General features: G+C 43.5%; 1 protein-coding gene across 1 annotated transcript in view; it reads left to right on the plus strand.

The window, feature by feature from the left end:
• The window catches only part of MYO9A (myosin IXA), a 980,547-nt gene that overhangs the window by 789,298 nt on the left and 170,355 nt on the right, over positions 1-20,894 (plus strand). Inside the window, 3 exon segments of the mRNA XM_030187859.1 lie at positions 7,206-7,328; positions 17,924-18,073; positions 20,402-20,721. Of these exon segments, the coding sequence (XP_030043719.1) occupies positions 7,206-7,328; positions 17,924-18,073; positions 20,402-20,721 (593 nt within the window).

Raw genomic sequence — 20,894 nt, forward strand, 5'->3', positions numbered from 1 at the left:
CGCAGTCGGATCGGGCATCGAGTTCTCGACATCGCACAGAGGACATTGTTCCTCGGCGTCGAGGCAGGTCCAGTGTCAGAGTACCTTGACACAGGTTGTATCCGACACTGAGCAGGAGCGCTCGTGGGAATCAGAGGAAGATCCCAGGTACTTCTCTTCTGATGAGTCCTTTGGGATTCCCTCTGACCCTTCCCCTCCGCTGGAAAGAAGACTATCTCCACCCGAGAGTCTGTCTTTTTCCTCCTTTGTCCGGGAAATGGCTATGGCTATTCCCTTCCCTATGGAGGTTGAGGATGAGCCCAGGACTGAGATGCTCGAAGTCCTGGATTATTCTTCTCCACCTAAAGAGGCTGTGACAGTCCCTCTGCATAAGGTACTGAAGGAAGTCCTTATGTGAAACTGTTCCACCCCTCTGTCTGGCCCTGTGGTTCCCAAGAAAGCTGAGTCCCAATACCGAATCCAAGGTGAACCTGGATTGATGAGGTCCCAATTACCCCACAATTCCATAGTGTTGGATTCCGCTCTCAAGAGAGCTAGGAGTACTAGAGACTATGCTTCGGCGCCCCCAGGCAGAGAAGCTAGGACTCTTGACTCTTTTGGGAGGAAGACGTATCATGCTGCTATGCTCGCTGCCAAGATCCAGTCATACCAGCTCTTCACTAGCGTACACTTGCGGGACTCGATATGTCAACTGTCCAGCTTGGTTTAGACACTCCCTACGGAGGAGGCCGAGCCTTTTTGCCAGGTGGTCAGGCAGCAGAAGGCGTGTCGCAAGTTCCTGGCCAGGGGTACTGTTGACACTTTTGACGTGACATCCAGAATCCCCCCCCAAAACCCACTCCCCACAACTGTATACCACTACCATAGCCCTTATGGGTGAAGGGGGGCACCTAGATGTGGGTACAGTGGGTTTGTGGTGGGTTTTGAAGGGCTCACATTTACCACCACAAGTGTAACAGGTAGGGGGGGGATGGGCCTGGGTCTGCCTGCCTGAAGTGCACTGCACCCACTAAAACTGCTCCAGGGATCTGCATACTGCTGTCATGGAGCTGGGTATGACATTTGAGGCTGGCAAAAAATAGTTTTGTTTTTTTTTGAGGGTGGGAGGGGGTTAGTGACCACTGAGGGAGTAAGGGGAGTAAGTGGTAAGTGGTGGTAAATGTGAGCCCTTCAAAACCCACCACAAACCCACTGTACCCACATCTAGGTGCCCCCTTCACCCGTAAGGGTAGTGGGTTTTAGAGGGGTTTTGGGGGGGGGGGGGCTCAGCACACAAGGTAAGGGAGCTATGTACCTGGAAGCAATTCATGAAGTCCACTGCAGTGCCCCCTAGGGTGCCCGGTTGGTGTCCTGGCATGTCAGGGGGACTACGAATGCTGGCTCCTTCCATGACCAAATGGCTTAGATTTGGTCGTTTCTGAGATGGGTGTCCTCGGTTTCCATTATCGCCGAAAATCAGAAACGACCAAGTCTAGGGACGACCATCTCTAAGGACGACCTAAATTTCAAGATTTGGGCATCCCCAACTGTATTATCGAAACGAAAGATGGACGTCCATCTTGTTTCGATAATACAGGTTTCCCCCACCCCTCCACCGAGACGTTTTGTGAGGACGTTCTCAACAAAACTTGGGCGTTCCTTTCGATTATGCCCCTCTAAATCAGGTGTGGACATTATTCAAAAATACCATCTTGGAAGCCCAGTCCAGATGCATTCCACGTATTTGTAAGAGTCGAAAAAGAGAAAACGTCAGCCAGTGTGGTTAAAAGAAGAAGTAAAAGAGTCCATTACAGATTGTTCTTCAAAGAATGGAAAACGACCCAAATGAAGAAAATAAGCACTGGCACGTCAGATGCAAAGCATAAGCTCTTTGAGCAGGGACTGTCTTTCTTCTATGTTTGTGCAGCGCTGTGTACGCCTTGTAGCGCTATAAAAATGCTAAATAGTAGTAGTAGTATTAATAAAGAAGGCTAAATATGAAGAGAAACTTGCCACAGAGGCAAAAACTCACAGCAACAACTTTTTCAGGTACATCAGAAGCAGAAAGCCTGTGAGGAAATCTGTGGGACCATTAGATCATGAAGGAGCAAAAGGGGCGCACAGTGAGGACAAGGCCTTAGCAGAGAAACTGAATTAATTCTTTGCTTTTGTCTTTACGGAAGAAGATGTAAGAGATCTGCCTGTACCGGAAATAGTTTTCAAAGGTGATGATGCAGAGGAACTGAAAGAAATCTCGGTGAACCTGGAAGATGTGGAGGGGCATAATCGAACGGGGACGACCATCTCTAAGGGCGCCCATCTCTAAGGGATAGGTGGCAACATCATTAACTGGATAAAAAGCTTCATCACTACAAGATCCTACCAAGTAATATGACCTACAAACATGTCATCTCCATGGCTATTGGAATGTGGAGTGCCACAGGGATCTCCGCTTTCTCCAATACTTTTTAACCTAATGATGATTCCTCTGACCAGAGCACTAGCCAAATATGGCCTCAATCCCTTCATTTACGCTGACGACGTCACCATATTCATCCCTTTTAAAACTGACCTATCTGAAATCTTCGACAAAATAAACACAGGTATGACCACTTTAACCTCTTGGGCCGATGCTTTCAGGATGAAATTAAATAAAGAGAAAACACAGTGTTTAGTCCTATCTTCTCAACACTCTCCACTCCTCCCAACTACTCTTAGCACCCCAGAGGTTAAACTTCCCATATCAGACAACTTGAAAATCCTTGGAGTAACGATTGATAGTCATTTATCATTTGAAAACCATGCTAATGTCATCAACAAAAAGATGTTTAACATAATGTGGATTTTGAAACGAGTGAAATCATATCTTTCCTTGGACACCTTCCGGAACCTAGTACAATCTACTGTACTCATACATGCAGATTACTGCAACATTGGTTTTTTAGGTTGTAAGTCCCTAATATTGAAAAAGCTCCAGACTTCCCAAAACACGGCAGCCAGACTTATTTTTGGCAAGTCAAGATTTGATAGCGCAACACCTATTCGAGAGAAGCTTCACTGGCTCCCCATCAGAGAAAGAATTAACTTTAAAGTCCACACAATGATTTACAAGATATTACGTGAAGAAGCCCCCACCTACATGAATCACCTTATCGACCTCCCAAATAGGAACAGTGTGACTTCTTCCCGTACTTACCTTAATCTACACCTCCCCAACTGCAAAGGTATTAAGTACAAATCCTTCTACGCATCCAATTTTTCCTTTTCAGGTAGCCAGCTTTGGAATGCTCTACCAAGACTTATCCGTACCATTAACGGCCTTTTGCCCTTCAGAAAAGCACTGAAGACCCATCTCTTCAAGATAGCCTACCCTAACGATTCAACCTAACCAAAGCTTGCTCACATGATTCTTATTGACGATTGTTTATACATTGACCATGTTTCCCATTATCCTTATTGCTACCCCATATCCATTCCTCTCCATCTTCCTACGCCTACCTCCCAACGCTCATTTCCTTATGCACCCAATTCCTCCTATGTTCAATTTACTTATCCGTTAACCCCATTAATATTGCATTTACTACAAACTGTATATTCTTCTTACGACTTTGTAGTTTTTTATATTGTTACTACGTAAGCCGCATTGAGCCTGCCATGTGTGGGAAAGCGTGGAGTACTAATGTAATAAATAAATAAATAAATAAGGACGTCCCGGCAAAGGGGCAGGGAAACCCGTATTATAGAAACAAGATGGGCATCCATCTTTTGTTTCGATAATACGGTCAAGGACGCCCAAATCTCAACATTTAGGTCGACCTTAGAGATGGTCGTCCCCGGTATTCAGCGATAATGGAAACTGAGGACGCCCATCTCAAAAATGACCAAATCCAAGGCATTTGGTCATGGGAGGAGCCTGCATTCGTAGTGCACTGGTCCCCCTGATATACCAGGACACCAACCGGGCACCCTGGGGGGCACTGCAGTGGACTTCACAAATTGCTCCCAGGTGCATAGCTCCCTTACCTTCGGTGCTGAGCCCCCCAACCCCCCCCCCCCACCAAAACCCACTCCCCACAACTGTACACCACTACCATAGCCCTAAGGGATGAAGGGGGGCACCTACATGTGGCTACAGTGGGTTTGTGGTGGGTTTTGAAGGGCTCACATTAACCAGCACAAGTGTAACAGGTAGGGGTGGATGGGTCTGGGTCCGCCTGCCTGAAGTGCATTGCAGTACCCACTAAAACTGCGCCAGGCACCTGCATACTGCTGTCATGGAGCTAGGTATGACATTTGAGGCTAGCAAAAAATTAAAAAAAAAATTTTTTTAGGGTGAGAGGGAGTTGGTGACCACTGGGGGAGTAAGGGGAGGTCATCCCCGATTCCCTCCGGTGGTCATCTGGTCAGTTTGGGCACTGTTTTGAGGCTTGGTCGTGAAAAAAAATGGATCAAGTAAAGTCAACCAAATGCTCGTCAGGGACGCCCTTTTTTCCATTATCGGCCGAGGATGCCCATCTCTTAAGCACGCCCCAGTCCCGCCTTTGCTATGCCTCCGACACACCCCATGAACTTTGGACATCCCTGCGACGGACTGCAGTTGAGGACACCCAAATCGGCTTTCAATTATGCCAATTTGGGTGACCCTGAGAGAAGGACGCCCATCTCCCGATGTGTGTCGGAAGATAGGCGCCCTTCTCTTTCGAAAATGCCCCTGATATTGAGCCAAATTGAAAAATTAAAGAGTAGTAAATCACCTGGACCTGATGGCATACATCCAATGGAACTCAAGGAACTCAAGCATGAAATTCTTGATTTGCTGTTACTAATATGTAACCTGTCATTAAAATCATTCATAGTACCTGAAGATTGGAGGGTGGCCAATGTGATGCCGATTTTTAAAAAGGGTTCTAGAGGTGATTCGAGAAATTATAGACCGGTAAGCCTGATGTTAGTGCCAAGCAAAATAGTGGAAACTATTATAAAGAATAAAATTACAGACTGCGTAGACAAACATGGTTTTAAAACGAGTCAGCATGGTTTCAGCCAAGGAAAGTCTTGCCTCACCAATTTGCTTCATTTCTTTGAAGGCATGAATAAACATGTGGATAGAAGTGAGCCGGTTAATGTACGCTGAAATCTTCTGCTCAGTGTGCGGCGGTGGCCAAAAAATCAAACAGGTTGCTTGGAATTATTAGGAAAGGTATGGTGAATAAGACTGAAAATACTATAATGCCTTTGTATCACTCCATGGTGCATCCGCACCTTGAGTATTGCGTTCAGTTCTGGTCGCCGTAACTCAAAAAGATATAGCGAACTTAGAAAAGGTTCAAAGAAGAGCAACCAAAATGATAAAGGGGATGGAGCTCCTCTCGTATGAGGAAAGGCTAACGAGGTTAGGGCTCTTTAGTGTGGAAAAAAGATGGATGAGGTCAGGGGTGTGCTGGTAAATTGTTAACAGGGGGCTCTCTCTCACCAGCAAAGTAAAAGAGAATTCAGGAGGGGCCCAAGCCCACATTTTGGGATCCATTTGTTAAAGTAGCCATGGAGAACCGGCTCCCAAAATTCTTAAAAACTTAACAAACGGCTCTCGAGAGCCTGTGAGAGCCTGCTCCAGCACACCACTGGATGAGGTGAGATATGATTGAGGTCTACAAAATCCTGAGTGGTACATAAGTATTGCCATACTGGGACGGGACAGACTGAAGGTCTATCAAGCCCAGCATCCTGTTTCCAACAGGGGCCAATCCAGGTCACAAGTACCTGGCAAGATCCCAAAACAGTACAATACATTTTATGCTACATATTCTGGACGTAAGCAGTGGATTTTTCCTAAGTTTATGTTATTAATGATCTGTGGACGAGTAGAAGTAAATTGATTTTTTTACTTGTTCCAAAAGTACAAAGACTAGGGGACATTCAAGGAAATTACATGGAAATACTTTTAAAACAAATAGGTGGAAATATTTTTCACTCAATGAATAGTTAAGCTCTGGAACTCTTTGCCGGAGGATGAGGTAACAGCGGTTAGTGTATCTGGGTTTGAAAAAGGTTTGTACAAATTCCTGGAGGAAAAGTCCATAGTCTGCTATTGAGACAGACATGGGAAGCAACTGCTTGCCCTGGGATTTGTAGTATGGAGTGTTGCCACAATTTGGGGTTCTGCCAGGTACTTGTAACCTGGCTTGGCCACTGTTTGGAAAACAGGATAGTGGGCTAGATGGACCATTGGTCTGACCCAGTATGGCTACTCTTATTTTCTTATGTTCAAGCCAGAAACATTGATGTGCATTCCCCATTTTATAAGGGGAAGATACATTACTAATAAAGAATATTGCTGTTGGCATTTACTCCTGCCCCGAGGCATACATAAGGACAGGTTTAAAGGCTGAGATTAATTCTGCCATCTGATCCCAACCTCCTCTACATAAAGAACTAGTCCCCTCCTCCCCTCCCCCATGGCCTGTGGTTCTAGAGGACAGGTAGCCACATGAAGGCAAACGTGAGATTACTGCTAGGGATTGTGGATGCCATTTTGAACCCAGGACACAGAGGAGCAGGAGCAACTAAGAATAGCTCCTGCTCCCACTAGACACCAGGCACCATGGGTCCCTGGTATGAGACAGATTATGGGACTCAGTGGTGTTGGGGTGGTCTGTTTAGGGGCCATTGGGGCATTTCTTGTTGAGAGGGGGTATCAGATGCCAGGGAGTTTTTGTTGCCAGGGTGGAGGGGGCAGGAATTGATATCAGGAGGGGGTGACTGAGTGTGCTTGGACAAGGTTAGAAAGCTGCTGTCATATATATGTGGGGTATAGGAACACGTGGCAGGGGCAATTGTGCATGTCCTGACCTGGTCATTTCAATTCCTATTTCAATGTCCTTGCTAAAACTGGGTTCATTGTGTAACTAGGCAAGTACATTCACTTGACTAATGCAGTAAGTATCTTCTTCCTTATGCATGATAGTTGTCTTTCATGAGAAATATATGAGGCTGTTATTTTTATGATCTGATTTCCAGGGTAGAAGTTTATTGTTATAAGAAGAGATTTGTTTTTAAATATGCAAGTACTTTGGTAACAATACAGTTCTAAAAGGAATAGGTTTGTGCTAGAGAATCACTGGTGATAACTTTCAGCCCTTTCCCTCTTTTATACATCCCTTCACTCTGCCACTAATAATATAGCAAGTCCTTTTTTATTTGGATTCTAAATACCTCTCATTTTGCAGGAGTTTGTGGACCATTTTCATGTGCTGCTAACACGACATGTGATCCCCTCCAAACGCAACATACAGGAGTTCTTCTGGAGAGAAAAACACAGCCCAGATGATTACCAAGTGGGGAGATCCATGGTGAGGCTGTCAGCTAATCTTACATCTCTCTGCAAGTGGAGTGGAGGAGTGGCCTAGTGGTTAGGGTGGTGGACTTTGGTCCTGGGGAACTGAGGAAGTGAGTTCGATTCCCAGCACAGGCAGCTCCTTGTTACTCTGGGCAAGTCACTTAACCCTCCATTGCTCCATGTAAGCCGCATTGAGCCTGCCATGAGTGGGAAAGTGCGGGGTACAAATGTAACAAAAAAATAAAAATAAAGTAAAGCTAATATAGAGCTAAATAGTATCATATGATCCAACTAAAGGGGTCTTTTACAAAGCATCAGTAAGCCCAACGTAGGCTTTCTGCTAAATCCGGGACTACCACCGGCCCTGCGTGGCCACCGGTGGTAGTTCTGCCCCGAGCACACACCATTTCTGGGGGAAAAAGAAAATCCACGGAAATGGCTTGCGCAGTGCCCGGTTACCGCAGGAGCTCTTATTGCCACCTGAGTAGGTGGCAGTGAGGGCTCCTCGCTGCATAGCCACGCAGTAAGAATTCTCTTACCACATGGCCATGTTTGTCTAGGGGCTTTTTACCCATTGCAGTAACAAGTGCCCTGACGCGCCCCTTTTTCCCACAGCTTGGTAAAAGGACCCCTGAATACACATATGGTTTTGTTATAAAGGGACTATATTAATAAAATTTATTATATTGAAAATTCCAGAGGGGAAGTGGGAAAGACGGGAACCGAGGGTGAAGGTCATATTGATTTAAATAATGTTTCGCTTTTATTAGAACAATCTTTGGAAAATGTAACACAAAGAGCTACTCTTCTAGTATTGTTTGTGTTTGAGCAGGATTCCAATTCTATTATGAGATTGTACTTCAGAAATGCAAAATCTCTTTTTGGAGGAGAGCAAGTGTGGATTTATCCCGATGTCACCAAACAAACTCAGCAAAAGAGAAAGGCATTTCTTGCTCTGAAAAAAGGGACATTGGAAGTTGGGGGTTCCTTCTTCTTAGCATACCCATGTAAATGTATTGTAAAGCTGGGATCAACAAAATATGTGTTTTATTCACCAGAACAGCTCAAGTCATTTGTAGAGATGAGACAACTGAAATGATAGTAGAATGAGAGATATGCAACCTTGTTTAATTATAATAATATATGATAAGTAATCTTCTCTTTTCATTAGCCCCATTGAATTATAGTTTGTGGTCTAAGGAAGCATGATAGTTTATTTTGTTGATTTTATTTATGTTTTTTGTAAAATATTATTGCTGTATTTCAATGACCTTTGTCGCTGTTTAAAAGGTTGAAATAAAGAAATATATTAATTTAAAAGGGACTATATTTTGCATAGGGAAACCTACTCATTGTTTTACCCATAAATAAATGAAAAATTATCCTGAAAGAATATGCATTTTCATCAAGACATCCCTGGAAAACCTTGCCCAGATCCTCTGTTATCTTCTTTATAAGAGGAATGGGGGGGGGGGGGGGGGGGAACAGGCAATACAAACGATAAAGTGTTTGGTATGAACAAATCAAGTTAACCAGCTGTCTTTTATTGGTTTAGTTTACCTAGAAATTTACTAACATTTATTCTGGTAAAAATGTTGCTGAATGTAACCACTCGCCTCCACCTACCCTCCTCTCCTCCTTCCTGTACACATTAATTGATTTGATTTGCTTACTTTATTTTTTGTCTATTAGATTGTAAGCTCTTTGAGCAGGGACTGTCTTTCTTCTTTGTTTGTGCAGCGCTGCGTACGCCTTGTAGCACTATAGAAATGCTAAATAGTAGTAGTAGTAATGTACCTGGATAAAATTATGCAAATAACTTTGGCTAGACAACACTGAATATATGCAATGCAGAATTTTGTGCAGAATTCCCCAACCCCGCAGAACATGCAGAATTCTGCAAAGCTGCCAGCATCAGCTGCTTTCTTCCCGTTCCTAGCAGAGATTGCGCGGCAGAAGGAAGAAGAAGTGAACTGCTGAACATTGGATCACTTCCTCCTCCTCCTCCTCTGCCAGCTTAGACCTGATTATGTATATGAACTGTGTGGTTAATTAATGTTTGCCCTTGCCTTGAAGCATGGCTGACTTGTGCAAGGGCATTTGCATGCTACTGTGAATTATTTGGGGAACCTGTTCTGTAAAGGCACATAAAATAAGCATAATTTTGGAAATTCCTTGTAGGTACCCTGTTATAAAATTACCCTCCACATGTCAGTTTGCTTACTTTGAATACACATATACCCCCCGGGCAATTTTATAAGGACCCACTTAAGCACGTGAAACGTTGTTCTATATGCTTTTGTTCGGTCTCTTGTAAAATTATCCCCCTCCAACATATGTACATGTTAGTAGTGTTTAATCCTAAATTTCTATCAGGACAAGAAAAAGAAAAGGGAAAAGTGTCACGTATACACAGCAGGTAACTAGGTTTGTGAGCCCTTGGACCACTGCCGAGGAGCGGCAGCGGCAGGAGAATCACCCAAACACAAGATAAGGCAGACCGGAACTGGAACACAGTGGATCGGGGCAAGGCTTCACCTACACTTAGCTACCCTTCACCCAGAGTTAAGCTCCGGGCTGCAGGCAGCCGGCAGGACTTACCGGACAGGACAGGAAGGCCGACTGCAGGACACAGCAGCAGGCAGACAGACAGCAGGAAACACTAGAAACCAGGGGCGTAGCCAGACACCCAATTTTGGGTGGGCCTGGGCCCAAGATGGGTGGGCAGAAGAACTCCGCCTTGTCCTACAAGTAATTTGGTCTCTCTCTTGCCTGCATGCCATATGGTCTCTCAAACATCCCCCTCCCCCGCATACCTTTTAAATAGCAGATTTTCACTGGCAACCAGCAGCAACTAATACACAGTGCTCATGTTGGCTCCACAGCCTTCCCTCTGATGCAACTTCCTGTTTCTGCATAAACAGGAATACATCAGAGGGAAGGCTGCAGGGCTGGTGCGAACAGTATGTATCAGTCGCTGCTTGTAGCAGGCAAAGATCTGATATTTAAAAGGTATGCAGGAGGGACAGTTGGGAGTTTTCGGCTGGTGGGGCTTGGGAATCCCTGCCAGCCACATTAGAGATGTGGGCCCGGGCCCACCCTTGGCTACGCCACTGCTAGAAACACGGCTGGGTTCCAGGGACACAGCAGATAAACGAATAGTCCAGAAACAAGCCGGGTCAGGCAGGTGGCAAGCAGAAGAATAGTCCAATAACAATCCGGGTCTAGGCAGGCGGCAAGCAGATGAATAGTCCAGTAACAATCCGGGTCTAGGCAGGCGGCAAGCAGAAGAAAAGTCCAGTAGCCAAGCAGAGACAAAGTCACCAAAGAGTAAAATCATAAAGGCACTGCAACAACTCACACCAAAGGAACACCTCTGAAGAACACTGTTGCAAGGCAACTAGGAACCTTACCAGGTGGTTAATAAGGGCAGGTCACAAGGGAGTTCACCAGGTACGGGTGCTGCTTGGTTCCAAAAAACTCCCAAAACAATCTGGAGAGCTAGAAGATCCGGACCGGACCAGCATATCTTCTGTAACACGGGAACCGGTAAACCAACGATCCGCAGCATTCCCCAGGTCTAAACCCTGGGGACCGAGGTGACTGCGAGCCAGGAGCCCGGACCTGAGCACAGGAGGGAAGCAACATAATGTCCTGCAGCTCTGTCCTCCCTCCCTGACAGCTGAGTAGTGAGCAGCCAGGGTCCCAGGGTGGAAGCAGGCCTCCAAATTTCCAGGCTGCCGGCATCGGCAGCAATGTGTAAGCACTGTCTTCAGCCTTCCCCGAAAGCCTTCTTTGTATAGCCACTTCCTGTTCCCATGTAGGTGGGATGCTGTACAAAGAAGGCTTTGGGGGCAGGCCAAGGGCAGCTGTTATATCACTGCCTGCAGTGAGCGAGTGGGTGGGCAGTGGAGAGAGGCAGTCAGCGTGTGCCTCCCAAATGTCCTGTGGCACCTGTGTGAGTTTGCTGCGGCGCACGGTTTGGGAAATGCTGCCTTAATCATTTTTGGACCATGAACTCATGGACAAACGCATTCCAACTAAAACTCAATACAGAAAAAACACATTGCCTCATCCACTCATCCCAATACTACACGAGAATACCTACAAACTTAATCACCCCAGATTACACCCTCCCTATCTCAGATAACCTGAAAATCCTTAGTGCCACAATCGACAGGAACCTTACACTCGAGAGCCAAGTTAACTCTAAAATCAAGAAAATGTTCCACTCAATGTGGAAACTCAAATGCTTAAAACCATTCTTCCCTAGGGCAATGTTCCGCAACCTGATACAATCAATGGTACTAAGCCATGCCGACTACTGCAACGAAATTTACGCGGGATGCAAAGACCAACTCATAAAGAAGCTACAGACCTCTCAAAACTACATTGGCTCCCAATCAAAGAACGTATTACTTTCAAAATCTGCACCCTGGTCCACAAGATTATCTATGGCGATGCCCCAGGATATATGTATGACCTCATAGATCTGCCAGCCAGAAACTCAACCAGATCATCACGAATGTACTTAAATCTTCTCCACCCTAGCTGCAAAGGACTTAAGTACAAATCAATTTATGGATCCAGTTTCTCCTATATAAGCACGCAACTCTGGAATGTACTCCCAAGAGCCGTAAAGACAACGTACGACCACCTCAGCTTCCAGAAATCACTAAAGACCAACTTGTTCGAAAAGGCATACCTTACTGACTGAACTTTAATGTCTTAACCCAGCAACACAAAGAAACAAAAATTTATAATGAACTCTATATAACTCCTCTTCTCTACGATTCCCTAATATGTCTGTAATATATTTATCTCACTGACTATAACATCACTCTGTATTTGTTTCACCACCGGAGGTAGCTACTGCCCCACGGTACTATGTAAGCCACATTGAGCCTGCAAATAGGTGGGAAAATGTGGGGTACAAATGTAACAAATAATAATAATAAATAATGTTTTGTATAAGATGGAAGCCGAAGCACATTCTTTCCAAGACTTCTCTAATTTTAATTTTTTTGTGGCATCTCTAGCCTCTAAGTAGTGCTTCAAAGTAAATTCAAGTTAAAATCAAATATACTATGTATAATAAACATATCATACGTTAAAATAAATTAGAATACACTTTCAAAAGCCAACCCAAACAAGTCTTGGCATTCTTCCTGAAGGCCAATAAACCAATTTTCATGCTCATCTCAGTAAGTAATAAATTCCAAAAGTGTGGGCCTGTCGTTTAAAACACTCATTCCTGAGTAGTAGCCTTGGAGACAACTAAGTGATGGGAAAGGGAACTTGATGTACCACCTTTCTGTGGTTTTTGCAACTACATTCAAAGCAGTTTACATATTGTATACAGGTACTTACTTGTACCTGGGGCAATGGAGGGTTAAGTGACTTGCCCAGAGTCACAAGAATCTGCAGTGGGAATCAAACCCAGTTCCCCAGGATCAAAGTCCACTGCACTAACAGCTAGACTGCTCCTCCACTCCAACAAATATTGTTCACTTGAATGCAGTTGCTCCTGGAGGGAAGATGGTGGGATAGAGAACATCATGCATAAAACTATAGATTTATATGTATCATGCAATTCAACTATTACACTGATCTGGCTGAAAGAGGGGGGCTGATGCAGTAAGAAGCATTGCCATCCTCTTCCTGCCGTCCTTAGGAGAAGAATTGGGGATCTTGAGAGTTAGTGGATGTGAGATGTGAACAGATCAGGGGTAGGAGGAAGAGGGAACAGAATATTAAGGGAGAAGAAATAAGCGAGAATTGGGTGTCAGAAGAGAAGGGGGAGTTCTGGAAGAACAGGGACCAAAGGGGAAAAGTGAGAAGAATGAAATATTGATGGGGATAACAAGGGAGAGAACATGAGATAAAAGGTTGGGTGATGAGGACGTGAGGAATGAGAGATGGGTGGTAAGGTTGGGGGAATAAAGGGAAGAGCTTGGAAAGAATGAGAGGGTTGGTGATGAGTATAGAGTAGTGGTTCCCAAACCTGGTCCTGGAGGCACCCCCATCTAGTCAGGTTTTCAGGATATCCACAATGAATTTTCATGAGATAGATTTGCATGCACTAGAGGCAGTGCATGGAAATCTGTCTTGTATCATAAATATTGTGGATATCCTGAAGTTCTGACTGACTGGGATGCTTCTAGGACCAGGATTGGGAATCACTGGTATAGAGGGAAAAGGGTAGGTTGAGTAAGGCTGGTGGGGATACTTGAGAGGATTGCAAGGGGATGGAACTGAGTGGGGAGGGAGGAGAGACTGATGGATGGAAAAACCACAAGAGGGATCAAACAGGACAGAATAAAAGAGGAGAGAAGGTTTAGATGAAAAAACAGAAAACAAATAATAGTAGAGAATATGGAAGCAGACCAATGAAAGCTTTTTCAAGAGGGGAAAAGACAGGCTGTAGTAAGAAAGAGAATGAGAGAAAATGAAAAATGTTTGATATCAAGGAATAAAAAGAAAAACACTAAAATGGAGAGAACAAAATAAATTGACTTCATTTTAACAAAGTAAAATTGTTTTTCCTATTTATGTAATTTTTATGTATATTTTCTTTTTTATTGAATTTAAAAAATATTACATCAAGATATCTCTTGAAAAAAAAACAAGTGGTTTGTTCACAATAAAATATAAAGGAAACATCACATAAATCACAATAAAACCCCAAGCCATCCCGCAAGTCCTCAATTATGGGATTGACAAGAGATCAAACTATATGAATAAATATACAAATATAAAAAAGCAAGAATAATAGTAAAGTGCAGACACAATAATGACCAAATAGAGAGAAAAGAACAAGCCCATGGGCCTGGTTTCTCAGCTGAATCAGGTATCTGCCCTGGGCTACTCAGAAACATCACTAATTGTAATGGATCAAAAAAGATATAATTCTCATTGTTAATCATACATTTGCAGGGAAATTTCTGAAGAAATAGAGCACCCAGGGACTCAACCCTAGGTCTCATGAGCAGGAATTCCTTGTAGCGTTTCTCAGTAGCCTTAGCTACATCTGGAAAACATACCCACTTTTAAGGAACAAAACAATGTATCTTTGTGTCAAAAATAAAGTTTCAAAAGCCAGTCTCTATCATAGTCAAGCACCATGGTGACAATCAAAGTAGATGAGATCACTAATTCCTCTTTTGAAGACTCCAAAAACATAGCTAGATTTTAACTATCTTCAGATATAGGAGAAAGGTGATCCATTTCACCATCCCCTTGCTTCTTAAATGGAAGAAGATAGAAAACTCTAGATGCAGGGGGCATAGATTCCTTAAGAACACAAAGAATCTCTAAAAGATACTTCTTAAGCATATCTTGCTCTGATACTCTCGGTATCTTAGGAAAGTTAATTAACCGAAAGTTCCTCCTGCATACCTAGTTTTCCAAACTCTCTTATTTAAGCTTCCAATTTGCTTGACCTTTGACTAAGTTAGTGGAGAGGCTATCAGCTTGCTGAACTGAAGTTGATAAAGAGTCAAAAGAATTTTGTAGCACAGTCAATTATGATTCATGAGAATCCACTTTCTGCTCTAAAGATGCCATTGCAACAGCCTGGTTTTGACATCTGGGAAGTAATTGTCTGACCCAGAGAAACAATTTTCTTCCAAATTTCCTCTAGCGTAAAAGATGCAGGCCTTACTGGCTCAAAGACTGCAGCCTAAAGAGCTCTGGGCAGGTTCCCCACCTCATGAGAACCAGCAGCCACCGCATGATCTCTCATAGAGGTGGTATCCATGGCTTCTACCCCACTGGCCGCCATTGCAGGTCTCACATCGTGCTATTCAGACACCACCAAATCCATTTTCTTCTGCCCACTTGGGAAACCCCAGGAAACTTTCGCCTTCTGACTGCTTACTCACCCTGGAGTGGTCCATCCTCTGCAAGGCTGGATTCGACAGGGAAACTCTGACTTCTGGGGTGAGCAAAACACTACTGCCCAAGGGAGAGGAGTGCTGAGCTTCATCCTGCCTCACGCCAAGCGAGCTATCCCCAGTAGATGGAACAAGCACAGCAAACTTGTTAATCCTACATTGAATAGAGACAGGAGTACTGGTGACAACCAGAGGAATCATGGGTGCTACTTTCCTCGGTCCCCACTTAGGCATTATTCAGAGGTAAGAACTCTGCAAACATGTCTGCTCTCTAGGGTGCCATCTTGTCTCTCCCTATGTATATTTTTTAGTGTGTTATATTATTGCCACAGAAGTTAAAAACTTTGCTCTGGAATTTTCTGACTCTTGCACAGAAATCTGTCTTTAAGATAGGTGAAATATTAAATTCCCTATAGTATTAGTAGCCCTTCTAATGAAATTACTATTTGTATAATTTGATCATATTTTCATAGTTCTCTGTTGTCAGCGTCTCACCTCTTATAGAGATGAAAAAATATATAAATCACATCATGACCATTTTTCTGTCTTGTCAGTTTGTTACAAAAAAAAAAAAGGAAAGTAGAGAAAAGGGTTAGAACTTGGAACACACATGGAGCAAATTGATTGACTAATGATGGTGTCCTACATTTCTGGAAATACCATGTCACAGATTTAGGCCATTTTCGAAAGAGAAGGGCGCCCATCTTCCAACACAAATCGGGAGAGGGGTGTCCTTCTCTCAGGGTCGCCCAAATCGGCATAATCAAAAGCTGATTTTGGGCGTCCTCAATTGCTTCCTGTCGCTGGGATGACCAAAGTTCACGGGGGCGTGTTGGCACCGTAGCGAAGGCGGGACTGGGGCGTGATTAAGAGATGGGCGTCCTCGGCCGATAATGGAAAAAAGAAGGGCGTCCCTGACGAGCATTTGGTCGACTTTACTTGGTCAATTTCTTTTCACAACCAAGCCTCAAAAAGGCGCCCAAACTGACCAGATGACCACCGGAGGGAATCGGGGATGACCTCCCTTACTCCCCCAGTGGTCACCAACCCCCTACCACCCTTAAAAAAAAATTTTTTTAATTCTTTTTGCCAGCCTGTATGCCAGCTTCAAATGTCATACCCAACTCCATGACAGCAGTATGCAGGTCCCTGGAGCAGTTTTAGTGGGTGCTCCCTACCTGTTACACATGTGGTGGTAAATGTGAACCCTTCAAAACCCACATGTAGGTGCCCCCCTTCACCCCTTAGGGCTATGGTAGTGGTGTACAGTTGTGGGGAGTGGGATTTGGGGGGGGGTTGGGGGGCTCAGCAAAGAAGGTAAGGGAGCTGTGCACCTGGGAGCAATTTGTGAAGTCCACTGCACTGCCCCCTAGGGTGCCCAGTTGGTGTCCTGGCATTTGAGGGGGACCAGTGCACTACGAATGCTGGCTCCTCTCACGACCAAATGAGTTGGATTTGGTCGTTTTTGAGATGGGTGTCCTCAGTTTCCATTATGGCCGAAAACCGGGGACGACCATCTCTAAGGTCGACCATCTCAACATTTAGGTTGACCATCTCTAAGGTCGACCTAAATGTTGAGATTTGGGCGTCCCTGACCGTATTATCGAAACGAAAGATGGACGCCCATCTTGTTTCGATAATATGGGTTTCCCGCCCCTTCGCCGGGACGTCCTTAGAAATGGGCGCCCTTAGAGATGGTCATCCCGCTTTGATTATGCCCCTCTTAATCACCTCATTTGAAGATAGAAACAGTATGTCTCTTATGTAGTTTCATTCTGTTAAAACAGCAGCTGATAAAATAAAAATTAATATGTGCTGTGGAAATGAAGCATTGTCCAAAACTATATTAACCATAGAGTCACGTCCTCCTTCCCAATTATTCTGCTGCGTCCCCCAAACATTTTCCCCCTAACATTTTCCTGAGGTATTTTGTACATCTTTTGTTTGAAAACACCAAATCAAGGTGCATTAGGCACGCATCTAAACGAGTCTACCACCAGGCTACCGCTGCCCCCTGGAGGTAATTTTAGATTTGGTGCGTTCCCATAACACCTGGATGATTTATTTATTTATTTCCTCCCACGCACGTCGTTTCCAGAGGTAATTGGCAGTTGGCGTGTGCCGACAGGTCAGTGTGCGTGTAGCGCATGAGCCCTTATCGCTAGATCAATGGGTGGCATTAAGGGCTCAGGCTGGTTTTGGACACGCACCAGTTTCAGTTTTACCGCATGGCCTTTTCCCGTCCCATTTAAAAGAAAAGCCCTTTTTTGCAGACGCGGTAAAAACTGGCCCGGCGCGCCCTCTACCACAGGCCACTTTTTAACAGCGGTTTAGTAAAAGGACCCCCAAAAGATTAATGCTTTGCTGTGCAGTACACCCTAACATAGAACTAATCCCCAGAACTTCTTGGTGTTGTGGTATTGCTTAATTAATAACCACATGTTCCTGTGATTTCTGGGAATCATCCAGCTCTGAGTAACCACACCAGCAAATTACAAGAAACCTACTTATATCCATGTAAACTAGCCAACTAGTACAAGCTCCTCTTGAGTGTAACAACTTCTTTTGTCCCACAGAATCATATCTTTATTGTAGAAATGGATGCTGCAGGGAGAATGAGTGATAGTGGGACAGTTTCTCCTTTTCGTCTATTGGTGTTAGAAAAAGCTGACTGTCTTTTTTTTTATCACTGTCTCTCTGGAAACCTTCTTAGGTTTTCATGAAGGAGAGGGAGCGTCAGCAGCTACAGGATATGCTGCACCAGGAAGTCTTGAGACGCATCATACAGCTCCAACGCTGGTTTCGAGCCATGATCTACCAGAGGCACTTCCTGAATTTGCGGCAGGCAACCCAGGTTATACAGGTGGGATGCTGGCAGTGCATGTAAATTCCTTTATTTGTATCACATTGGATAACAAATGGTTCCATAGCAATAGGCTAGGACAGAAACATAGTATGAATAGGAAGAGGTAGTGCTCTAATGCAATAATGTAGGCAGAGGAGGCAAAGCCAAATATATAATGGCATAGTGATCAGGAGGAGTGGACGCAACATACTATATAAAAACTGTCTTAGCTTGTAGCAAGCCTAGTCTTCATGGTGCACTACTGGGAAAGGGGTAATAGCAGATGGAATTTTTTGCCTGCATTTACTTCATTACAGTTATTCTGATTTTTGTCAACTTTTTAAAAATAAAACACTCCAATCCAAGTTCAGGTATTGTACATTTGCTATAAATTAATTGTAAAACCTCATTATCGAGATTAGTTTAAAGAAAAACCTTCCAACTTCTACAGATCCTACCAGCCATTTAGGGAGCAACATTAAATAGCTCTGCTGTTTTAGCAGGTAGCTGACCGGGGCAAAACAGAGTTCCTAGCTTTGAAAATCACATCTACACGGGCTACTTTTCTTCTCTAACCTAAACGTAGTCCTGAGAATGTCTTTCTTAATCCAGCTAAAAGTAAACTTGCTGTGAAAGCCTATGCCTATGTACAGCTGCTGTCAGGGGAAGGGGAGGGAGGAATTTTCAACCAGATCAAGCTCTCCAGGTACATCCCTTTGAAAATTGGCTTCTAGTAATAATGCAATTCCACTGGCAAGTATTTAAAATTAATATACAAATTTATTATGTGTCAGTAGCCAATAAACATTTTGGCTTGTTTTCAGATTTTTAGGGGGCTTTTTTTCCAGTTTGTTGTACAGATGAGCAAATTAGCCGTACACGCACAATTTCATTTTCTGTGAATTAAATTTTATAATAGAAGCTAAGGAACTAGATATACAAAAATAAATGCACATACCTAATAGCTGGTACAGCTTGCTGTTTAGCAATTTTTGTCTTAAGGGAGTCATTTTGTAAAGCTTTTTCTGCATGGGTGAAGTCACAGTTTATACACGTACTTTTTAAAATATGTATTTTCACATGGATTTTGCACACAAATATTTACTTCTGTTTGTAAGCAGGCATTAATGCCCACAAGTTCACTTTAGGTGCAATTTCTGCAGGATTTGTGCTGGTATTTTATAAAGACACGTGGGTTCCTACATTTTTATTTTATTTAAAAGTTTCTAGTCTGCCTATAACTAGGCAGATCACAGATCAGCATACATAATTTTAAAAATTACTAAAATAATAACAAGCATTGAATTATACAAGAAAACGGACAAAATCAGCCCCATGCATGTTCAAACAAATATATCTGAATTGAACCCTACTACTACACAGTCTCAAATAACCTGGTCATTTGTTCCAGATTTGTGGACCCGCTATCGAGAATGCATTGTTCCGTGTATTAGCATATGCCACAGTTTGCAGTTTAGCATTTACCAAAAACTTCAAATTTTTACACCACAAAGATCTAACAGGTTGATATTCCTGAATTACATCTTTAAAATATCGAGGAACACAATCAGAGTACAGTGCTCGGTGTACCAAACTTACCGCCTTGTACTATACTCAAGTGTGTACTGGCAACCAGTGCAAAGAGCGTAAAATTGGAGATACATAAAGAGGCTACAAATAAATTCCTTCTTGCCTTCTCAATCAAGGAGACCTATTGTAAAATTTCCCTCTATGCATATGTGTCTTTATAAAATTACCCTGCAAAAGCTACAGAAATGGTGGCTAAAAAAGAAACTGCTACGCCTGCTTGGAAGCAAATGTAGCACCTATGTTTACTAAGGTGCACTATGGGCGCGTTAGCGTTTTTAACGTGTGTAAATGGTTTACGCGCATTAAGCGCTAATGTGCCCATAGAAATGTATAGGCGCGTTAGTTAGAGTGTTTTGAGATATTGTCTTTATACCTCTGGGACTAAACAATAACAGACAGCTCCCTCTGTTTTTTACTGCAGAACTTTTTTCTCCGATGTGAGTTGTTTTGCTCTGCAGGTGTTTTTGGAGGAGGCTGGAACCAATGATGAGAGCCCATTAAGGGGCTGTCCAAACATTTGGTACCCTGGGCTTATGAGGCTTTATTTGTTTAAAATATAATACCTTATATAGTGAAATATTGTCTTTAGAGGTGTGAGGCCAATATCATGAGTTTAGAGCAAATAGTGTGATTAGTTTCTTGAAGAATTGCTCTTCAGCAGATTTTTGAATTTTTGAGAGCTCATCGTTAACAAATGTCAGTAAACATGGTGCGTTAGATTTCTCCTTCTTCTTAATTAAGTTGTTCTTTTTTCAGAGATGCTGGCGTAATTACAGAAGGAGAAAACTTGCAAAGGAGCAAGGCACACAGGCTGACCCCCTTGTGCTCAACAATGCAGTGTTGCTCATCCAGTCATATTGGCGAGGATATGTGGTGAGGAGGAGATTTCTGCAACAGCAATCTTCAGCCTCCATTATCCAGAGCTGCTGGCGGGAACACTCACGAATCAGGCATGCTGCAGCCACTTCCCTGCAGGCATCATGGCGAGGGTATCATGCAAGGACATTGTACAGATCTCAGACAGAGAAAATTGTACAATTGCAAGCAGTTTGTAGAGGCTATCAAGCGCGGAAAAGGTAATACTTTCAGACAAGGAAGAAGGCCCTCATTTATTTTATTGTTTATTTTTAACACATTTATATTTTGCCAATCCTGTGTTCAGTAGATTTAAACATACATAATCAGGTAACATATGAGTGACCAAAGTCACATCACATAATAAGAATTATCCATAAACACAAAAAGAAAC

The sequence above is a fragment of the Microcaecilia unicolor genome, chromosome 1 (genome assembly GCF_901765095.1).
Source record: "Microcaecilia unicolor chromosome 1, aMicUni1.1, whole genome shotgun sequence".
Classification (NCBI taxonomy): Eukaryota; Metazoa; Chordata; class Amphibia; order Gymnophiona; family Siphonopidae; genus Microcaecilia; species Microcaecilia unicolor.